The sequence below is a fragment of the Triturus cristatus genome, chromosome 11 (genome assembly GCF_964204655.1).
Source record: "Triturus cristatus chromosome 11, aTriCri1.1, whole genome shotgun sequence".
Taxonomy (NCBI): Eukaryota; Metazoa; Chordata; class Amphibia; order Caudata; family Salamandridae; genus Triturus; species Triturus cristatus.
Window position 1 is genome coordinate 185,160,093 of NC_140594.1, and position 10,588 is coordinate 185,170,680.

Here is a 10,588-nt window from a genome sequence, read left to right on the forward strand (position 1 = left end):
TGACACAGAGTCATTCTTGCCAGAGCGTCCTTGCCCGGGACGTATCCTGAAGGAAAGACTGACACGACTCTCGGGGATCCATGAGCTGGACGGGTCAGCATTTAGCTAGTTTTTGCCGGGGATGATGCAAAGACCCACAAATCTGTATCCAAAGAGGCATGACATGAGAAATGTGCGACAAATCACCATTTACCAATCCAGTGTTTGGAACTGGCATAGTCAAGTCCTCACTTTAACAGCTTGGGAAGGATTCGGATTATAACAGCACACTGTGGGATGGTTATGCACAATTATTCCATTCAGGGGGTTTGGGTTTGTCCTATTTATAAGTGTGCACGCAATGTATGGTTTGTCAGATGGCCAAGACATCTACCTCACTGGTATCAAAGATCCTACTGAAGAGGCCAACTTGGGAAAACAAATGTGCCAATCGCAAACAATAGCTGGAATAAAACAAGTGGTTTCTATCCCGGCCGAATCCCATATGTAACCTTAAAACAAGTTGAGGAAACAGGAACTAAGAGGATATACAGGAGCTTAGAGGACAGTATTAAGTGTCAAAGGTCACTAACAGGTTCAAAGATATCAACCCTCAACCTGAGGCCATCTAGGATGCAGAGCAAACTAAACACACTTAACAGTGCAGAATCCAGGCTAAGCTAGGTCAAATAGATCTTTATCGAAAAAGAGTCTCTCCATCACTACCAACTAACAACGTAAATATTGATCTATAAATACTGCACTGTTGTATGTCTCAGTGTAGGCCACTGGACGTACTACATAATTAATATAACCTCTAAGTGCATAGCAAATTCTGCTCAACCACACTTAGACGAGTCAAAATATCAGGTAGTAGAACACAAAATTCACAAACTGCAACTGTGTGTGTATTCTACTGAGTTTTGCTTACATACTGAGACTAATGAAGTTTCAGAACATGTTTAATTTAAAAAACACACTGAATGAAGATCAATCATGTCCATGCCGGGCCATCAAAAGTCTTGTCATATCCATTCTTCCATCTCCACCATGCCTAAGTGTCCTGTCTGATTCAGAGTCAACAGTTTCTCTCTCAAACTGTGCAGAGGGATGAGTTTATTACCTTGCACAGAGAAATTGTTGTGCTCAATCATACCGAAGAATGTCAATAGCATATCCTTGGTCTTGGGAGACTGCAACCTATTAATAGTTTAGATAAATTCCCTTATTTGGGTGCAACCACTCGGCACTAATGTCATGTCCCAAATAAACAATTTCAGTCTCACCAAATTTATACTTGTTTGCACGTAAATTTAGGCCATTCTCTTGACATCTACCCAAAAGCTCTCAGAGTCTCACATCATGCTTTTTCTAATCTTTGCCAAAAAACAAAACATCACAACGGACTCCCTCCAAACCAACCAGCAGGGACTCCACAACCCTCTGAAAAACTGAAGAGGCTGACACTAAGCCAAAAAGTATGCATAACACTTTGAACACCTCATCAAGGGTGGTGTAAAAGAGATGAGATCCTGTGATCTTTTGTGTAATCGAACCTGGTGCTACGAGGCTTTCAAATCCAGTGTGCTGTAAACCTTTGTGTCCTTAAGAGTAGATAATATTATCAGAATTATTTGGTATGAGATATCTGTCCAAAATTATTTTCCGTCGGAGGGCTCTCTGGTCTATGCAGAGATGTACCTCACCTCTGTTTTCTTTTGGCCACAACTATGGGGTCTGCTCTGTGACTCCCACCGGCATGATTATCCCTAAAGTGTTATGTTTCAGAAGTTCCTACTTCACCTGCTTCTGCACTAGCAATGGCAATCTCCATATTTAAGATACCCCAGGAGCAGCACCCTCTTTCAACCTAATGCGGTGAGAGTAGGGCATTAGACACCCTAGACCTTCACAGGAAGCAGATGGAAAATCAGTTACCACATCCAGATGACAACTGATCACCACATGTACCAGAACCAGCAGTCATGCATTCAGGTCAAAACATACACCCAAGTACTTTTATTGGGCCCATCCATTTATAATACCATCTACTACAAGACGCTCCTTAATGGGGGCTGCCGAACAGCAACATTTAATTAAATTATCTCTTTTGCCACATTTATTGCATACTGCCTTCTGAGCCAGGCAATCCTTAAAGCGCACTAGGTGACCAGTTTGCCCACACCTATAACACAACCCTTTGAACTTATTTATCAAGCCGTGTCACCCGCACCTGGTCCACCATTACCACTTGGATTCTGTTTGCCTCTTTTTTACAAATCTCTCCCACACAGGCATTCACCTACTCTGCTTGTTTGACAATGGGTAGCACTTCAACAAAAGGTGGTTTGTCCTAATGCAATAATAAAATATGAGGCATTCTGACCACTCTCTTGAACCGAAGAGATGCCTTATTTGTCCCTTATTTTAATGTACTGCTTTTGGCTGTCTAACATAATTTTCCAGGGTTCAGGATATAACAACTAAGACACTGTCACTAAAAATTTACAAAAAGCATCAAGCACGTTAGCCCTCATGGACCTAGAAAGCAAGAGGGTGATAATGTAGAACTAAGTGCAAGCTGGGCGGGGTCTAGAGCGATCTGCCTTTGGTGTTCAGAAAGCAAGTGTCACTTTAAAGTGGACAGTGGGGCATGTCCTGCTGCTCAGAATCAAGCCAACTCTACAACGCTGTCAAACGGCCAACAAGTGTACCACTATCAGGCACTCGAACTAACTCTACAAAGCTGCCAAACAGCCAAGTGTACCACTATCATGCACTTGCGCTTTTCAGACAACAGAATTTAGCAGAAAAGTAATCTAAAAGTCTCAGAATGCACGGTCAAGTATATATAACCTCAAACAACTCTGCAATAAACCAACTCACTTCAAAGGTGCAACACTGGATGCGATCATTACCAACAATGATCTGGTCTCTGAGAGCGATTTCTCCCATTGACTGGTCCGACCACCACCTCATTCTGTTCAAGATTGATGCACTTGTCTTCCACCAACCTATTCGTGATGACAAACCTAAACACCGGACCAGAAATATCAAAGCAATCCCTTTATCCGAACTTGAATCCAGGATTCATGCCCATCTTCAACTCCAACCCTCATCATCGACGGCCGATTACCTCACTACACACTTTAACTCAAAAATGACAGAGGTTCTAGACCAAGTAGCTCCTCTCAAACACAAACAATTGAGGCGAACCAAATTTAAACCCTGGTTTAACGTTGATCTGAATGAGGAAATGCGTCAACTCAGACAAACAGAAAGGTCTTGGAGACTCAAGCCCTCGACCTTACACATAGCGCAACTTAGATCTGCTCGGCAACCATACAAAAAACATATTTTCGGTGAAAAGGCGTCTTTCTTCCGCAGCCAACTAGATCTGGCGAAAAACAGACCGAGAGAACTCTTCAACATTGTCAAAAGCCGCAATTGCATTCGAAGGCCATATCCTTGACGTACAAAAAGCTATGTAACAACCTCCCTGATACGTTTGAGGCACTTCGGGAGAAGTGGCAACACGACATAGGTCCCATTGAAGAAGAAGACTGGAGGGAGGCTTTGATGTCTCCCAGGGGGGCGGCGATCACCCTCCGATATCGACTAATCCAACTAAAAGTCCTGCATAGGGCCTATATTACGGGTGTGGTTCTTGCGCGTATAGGGGCTAGGGAGGACTCACTCTGTATTCGAGGGTGTCACCAAGATGCCACTTTCTACCACACAATATGGGATTGTCCCGCGATCCGACCGATATGGGAGGGGGCTGCGACCAAACTCCAAACCACACTGGGGAAAACTCTGACCCTCACGCCTCGGGTGGGCCTACTGAACATATGGGAGGCTACAGACCTCACGGAAATAGCAACAGATGGTGACGCTAGCTCACCCTGGTTAAGCGGGAAATAGCGCGCCATTGGGGGGCTGTAGGGGTGCCATCCATACGCACATGGATACAGGAATTGGACAAATGTATGATAGCTGAAAAGGAAGTCTTCATTATTCGGGGGTGCCCTAGGAAGTGGATTTGGCAATGAGACGGAAGGAACTTAAGGAAATGTTGAACCACGTCATGTAATTTATTGTATGCTATTCAGTAAAGTGTTTTATGTTGCTGCTGCTTTAGTATAACCCTGTATGTGCAACGAATAAATCAATAAAATGTTAATTTTAAACATTGTCAAAAGCCAAACTAACTGCACTCCCTCTCAAGAAATCAAAGCCACCAATGAGCGTTGTGAAGAAATTGCCACCTTCTTCACTAATAAAGTCTCGAAAATTGATCAATCATTCACCCAAATCTCTAACCCTCCTTCCCTCTTAACCTGCCCCACTCTAACCACCACTGATCATTCAGAAAGAGTTCTTACCAAGGACATTCAGGTCTGCCTCCAGCTAAAAAACAACGCGCATTGGTCCGACTTTGAGCTAATGTCGGAAAATGAGGTTCAGTATAATTTCTAACCTAAAACCTTCCTCCCACACTATGGACCCCATCCCATCCACAATCATAAAAGAACTTAACCACACCATTTCCCCTTTCTGGACAAAAATCATCAACGCCTCTCTCACCTCAGGCTGTGTCCCAGACTCCCTTCAACTTGGACAAATTACACCCATTCTCAAAAAAACAGGGGCCGACCCTAATGATCTCAATAACCTCAGACCTATCTCCAACCTCCCATTCCTTGCAAAAACATTGGAGAAACGCGTTCTCTACCAACTCAATCACATTGATGAGTTCAACCTCCTCAACACTTTTCAATCAGGATTCAGGAAAGGCTGTAGCACGGAAACAGCCATGCTCAACGTCTGACGATATTCACAAGGCTTTAGATAAAGGTGATGCATGCCTACTCATCCTTATTGACCTATCTGCGGCATTCGACACAGTAAATCATCCAGCGCTTCTGTAGACCTTGTCGAAGCGCTCCGGCATCAATGGCACAGTACTAAAATGGTTCACCTCCTTCCTTCAACACCGCTCGCAACAAATTAAAATCAACTCCTGTCTCTCGAAGCCAACAAAAGTCACACTTGGGGTCCCGCAAGGCTCGATCCTCTCCCCGGCCCTCTTCAATCTTTTCATGGAGCCCCTCACAATTATCTTGAAAAAAGCTGGTGTGAATTACCACCTTTACGCTGATGACAAATCTATTTCAAAATCAAGTCTCCCAGCGACATCCAACACCTCAATGCCACTCTGACCGAGATCCAAACTTGGTTCAACGCTAACCACCTAAAGCTCAACCCAGATAAAACAGAACTAATCCTATTCTCTCCAAAAAGCAACCATCGTCCAATCCAAGAGTGGCTCAAGAATCTGGTCGCCCTAAACTGCCCCATCATCCTATCCTACTCAGTTAAGTCTCTAGGCATCACCCTTGACAAGAACTTATCTTTGGAGGCCCACATCAAAAACTCTGCAAAAAGTGCTCTTTTCTCTCTAAAACACCTCAAGAAATTGAAACATTTTCTTACCCATGATGACCTCAAGACAGTAGTCCAATCCCCAGTTCTCTAAAATCGACTACGGGAACGCCATCCTAACAGGGACTCCAAAAGCTCACCTAGCCCCTCTAAGGGCAGTGTTGAACATAGCCGCTAGACTCGTATCTGGAGTCAAAAGATTTGATCATATCACTCCAGCTCTCAACTGGCTTCCCATGGAAGGGAGGTGTATTTACAAACTGGTCTGCATCACACGCAAAACCCTTAGCTCTCCGGCCCTTAACTACCTGAACAACAAACTAGTAAAATCAGGTGAATCCAGAACGCTAAGAAGTTCCAACTCACTCCTTATTCCTCCGAAACTGAAAAAGAAAACCACACAAAACCGATCCTTCTCTGGCAACGCTCCCCCAGGATGTGGAACGCTCTCCCTAGAGTCCTCAGATGCAACCCCTCCTTCTCCTGTTTCAAAAGGGACCCGAAAATCCATCTCCTTAACAAATACTTTCCTGACCAATGACAACCTAGACTTCAATATCCGAGTTTACTCCTCTTGATATTCAATGATTGTTGGTGACCGGACAGTGTTATCCACCTTATCTTCCGTGCTGTGTTTTTTTATCCCTTGTTTTGCTTCCTTAATGACTGTCTACTATGTAATGCAATTTCCATCTGTTTTACTTTACAGTATGTTATGTAAAGCGCTCTGATACCTACGGGTCAAGCTAGCGCTATATAAAACTTTTAAAATAAAAAAATAAGTATGTCACACACGGCCTTTGACAGCAGTGAAATAGTATCTACACACCCTCTCCCCAAAAGCTGTACATGAAGAAACTGCAAATACGAAAGGTGCAGCCTAGGTCAGCCTTTCAATACGGGACTGTTAACCAGCTCCCCGCAGCAGCAGAGAGATAATGGAAAGGCTGACCAGCGTATGAGGTCTTACGGTAGAGGGCATGTAGCCCGTGTGCGCGGTAAGATTAGGCTCTACAGCGACGAGATCGGATCAGGCTATAAAGCCCCGTCCACAACTAAGCTAGCGAAACGAGCAACAAACCTGGTGGTAGGAGTCACGACACACCAGTAGACACCGACTCCGCTCCCGTTTCCAAACGGCCACGGAGATAAAGAAGGCAGGCGGAAATCTCACTGCAGTCAAGACCGGGTGGGTGCAGGGGATGCCCCACTGACCGGCATGGTGCGCCCCATACCCAGAAGTAGAGTTCCGAGCAGCCTCACCGCTCGTGTCAATCCTTTGGTAATGAGGGGACAGAAAAGCCCTGCTTCCCACCAACCCGCCTTCCAAACGCGAGCGCTCTGTCTACTTCCCAGACTCCAGCACTACAAGCGGCGCAGCCTTCTCCCACTCCCGGCCACTTCCTGTACTCCAACCCGAGGTCCTGCCGAGGCCTAGCACGGGCTTCTCCAATGCTCCTCTATGCAGCCGCCACGCGCCCTGCTACCCCAGTCGTTGTCCGGTCCCAGGCAAGGGTCACAACAAGTCAGGGGCCATGCCAGCGCCACGAGACCTACCGTAGATGGGACGGAGCCGCCTGTCGTTAGGGTCCTGCACATGGCCCCGCGTCGCCATGATGAGCAGCGCACCGCCGCAGTGCGCCTGCGCAGGAGGCGGGCGGCGTTAAAGCGTGTAGTGTCTGCCGGTTCAGTGCGAGCAGGTGACAGTCCCAGGGCCGAAGAGGCCCCGCCCCCTCTGTCAGGTGCAGGCCCCGCCTCCCGCATGGCTCCCCAGCACTACCGGGAGCTGGTTCTCTATGCAAAGAGGGAGGGAGGGTGAGGAAGAAGATGTGAAGTAAGCTCTGAGCCAAAGCTGTGCAATGGGGTCTGGCTGGCTTGAAGATGCAATGCCCTGATCCCAATACTTGGGGACATATAACAGAGAGGGCTTTTGGCCCGCCCCTACTGGGCGTTTGTTGTATCGTGGAAGCTGACTGATCCGAGACAGGAGACCGTAGTTATGTTTCCAAGTTTTATTGTATTAAATCTAAGTAATAGGACCCACTGCTAAGAATCCAGTTACTCAGGAGAAGGATCAGAGTAAACTGGCCGTTCTCCTGGCGACCAGAAATAGGTTCCAAGTAGAACATAGATACACTACATGACACAGTAACAATCTACGAATATTATAAAGCATACAATAAAGCACAAGCTCATACATATACATACAGTCGAAAATATATGTTAAGAAGACTACATCACCCCCCCCCCCCCATTAAAAGGAAAATATTAAGATACATCATAATCCATATAGGGCACTGGTAACTTAGAAATCCTTCTAGTACAAGAAACTACTGGATTAGAAGTGGGCTCTGAAACACCTGGGCACAGCAAGCAGGTGCAACAGATACACGTGGGGAACTTTCATTAGAAAGCAAGCTCTGTGGAGTTCCTGCACCAGCCCTGGAAGGACGTGACTCATACAGGATAGAATCCTCATCAAGAGGGGTATGAGTTTTCTGGTAAATCTCCACTTGAACATCAGAGATGGGTACTAAACTGCTTTTATTCCACCAACCTTTCACCTGCAGAAGAACAACCTGTTTACATGCACATTCAACTCTACAAGGAGAGTAAGTAAGTAGATTTATTTGTATAAGTTAATGAAAACATTTACATTATTCACTTAAACGACATGACGGACCAAAAATCCATATTTACAAGTTCAAAAGCATAATTTAAAAACAGCTGGTTCCTGATCAATGTCAAACATTAAAAATCTGGAATTTCGCTTCTGCGATCGCCTTAAAATTTTCCATTCTTTGCTAATTAAGTATGCAAAACTTCAGCGGCGTGACAGTTCATTCAGTGTGCAATACAAGGTACTTGCCTCTAAACTATTAGACTGAGGTCCTGGTGCGTTATTAGCTTAAGATTGCAAACAGAGTTCAGTTTGCATTTTGCGTGCTCTTGAATGCCTAGTGCATTGTAGATGCAAAACAAATACATTTAGGAATCTGAAATTTTCCACATAAAGACAAAAATACAGCAAGATCCATAATTACAGGATCGAAGAGCATAACTTAAAACAACTGATTCCTAGTTGATGTCAGACAATAAAAGAGCCAAAGCTTTGGATTTATGATCAAGCATCAAAAATACCACTCAAACTAAATAAGTCTGCAAAATTTCAATGACGTGGGAGTTGCAAATGTATTGCTTAGTTTCGAAGACTTGAATCCCGAATGCTTTCTTGGATTAAGTTGTTGGTTAGAATTGTTGACCTTGAGCGGGTTTTGACAGGTCAGCATATTGCGATCTCATAAAGTGCCTGGTGCATTGTGCATGAGAATAAATAACTTTAGGTCTCTTGAATTTGTAAGGCAGCCGTACCGATGAATTTTAAAAGTTTAGCTTGTGCATATGCCGTGTCATTTTTTGAACTTTCACAGGTTTTTGGCAAGTTTGCAAATTGCAGTCTCAAAAAGTGCCTGGTGCCATCAACAAGGAGAGAAAAAAACAAACTCCCCTTTCCTGACCGTAACAGGTTTCTTGAAGAGAACCCAGGAACACACCACAAATTCCCCTTCAGAGACATGTTTAGTGGTATCAAAATAGAGTTTCTGGGGGCTTGGATAAGCCAGCCAAGATGGCGGACATGTTCGCCTAGCGCTCCGCATCCTGGCCAGAACATCGGCGGCAATCCGAACGGGTGGGAACCCCAAACAACACCATTGGAGCATGCAACCTCATTAGCGTCCACACCTGACCACTGCTTCACCCGGAGAATGGGGAAAATGGCGCTGGACACCCTACCAACAGCGTTTCCTGCCAGTTGCAACATGGTAGCCGACAACGACATGGGGGAGGCCTAGCGCGCGCGCTAGTACTTGGGCAATGATTTAGGCCTAGAGAGAGGTCTGTGCCTAATAATCAGTAGTGATATTTCGGATAATAATTCCCAAAGTCCCTTTTAAAGCATAATATGCCGTTTTAACTCTCATTCCAGAAGTGCAGTAAAACACAAAAGAACAGCCGACACGTGTTTCGCCCATGTGGCTAACAGGCCAAGTGCTTTTTCAAGGATGACATTTATAGTGAAAACATAATGTTAAGTGAAACAAAAAACAAAAACCATGACCACAGCAGAGCTACAGTGTTCTCCAGGAACCGATCAAGCTGACCCCAGAGGCCAGCACCTCGTAGTGAGTGACCCCATTACCAGCAGCACACAGCGGGAAGAGAGGGCCTAACTCAGCGCAAAAGTATCCTGAAGGCAGGCAACTCCATAGACACAAAGAGTCGTCCAACACTTGCCTACTCGCCACCACAGCACCAGCAGGGAGGACCCAGCATCCAAACAACGGGAGGCAACTACAGAGTACATACTGGAACAAGACTAAAATACCATCAGGAACAGCAAGTGCCAGGCCCAAAGCAGGTGCTACCACAGAGGCTCTCTCACTGTGTGTTCCTCCCACCAGCACGGACACAGCAGTCATACCGGCTAAGGCAGATAAAGCAGTACCTAAGACACTAAAGGCATCTCAGCAACACGCTCGCTCTATTGCGCCCAGTTGCATGCACTCCAGCGACATCATGGGCCGGCTCCGATCCAACACCGGACCATCAGGCCCAGCCCAACGCAAAGTCACTCCACAGCCACCAAATCACAAGAAGAGGAGTCAGCATCGCCATCAACCCTCTCCATGTCTGACAAGTTAGATAAAGTACCAGCAGCCATTGAAAACTCTAGAATCCTCATGGAGAACAGATTTTGAACCCTAGCCACAGACCTCAACCTCCTCTGTGATGACAAACGCAAATTAGCCAAGAAAATTACGGAAGGAGAAAAGACACTTGCCACCCTACAGGCTGTAGCAAAGTCTCAGCAAGAAGCCTGCGCGAACTGCGGGAACGAGTGATGACATTGGAGGAATGGACTGACGATTTGGAAGGATGATCCTGCAGAAGTAACATCCGTGCCCTAGACCTACCTGAACAAATTGAAGGCACTAATCCCATCAGCTATGTGAAGGCATGGCTACGGTCCTTTACACCCAACACGGAACCTACTGCTTATTTATCTGTAGAATGAGCACGCAGGGTCCCGGCCCAACATTCCCCACCAGGTTCATTGCTCTTGAAACTCCTTCTCTTCTGTGACAGAGAAATAGTGTTCAGT

The 10,588-nt window shown here is 45.7% G+C and overlaps 1 protein-coding gene across 1 annotated transcript in view; it reads right to left on the reverse strand.

Annotated features, from left to right (window-relative positions):
- NAA25 (N-alpha-acetyltransferase 25, NatB auxiliary subunit) overlaps positions 1-7,115 on the reverse strand; it is a 792,299-nt gene extending 785,184 nt beyond the window's left edge. Inside the window, exon 1 of the mRNA XM_085636118.1 lies at positions 6,982-7,115. Coding sequence (XP_085492244.1) covers positions 6,982-7,039 — 58 coding nt within the window. The 5' untranslated portion in view covers positions 7,040-7,115. The remainder of the gene's footprint in view (positions 1-6,981) is intronic.
- Positions 7,116-10,588: the final 3,473 nt, after the last annotated feature.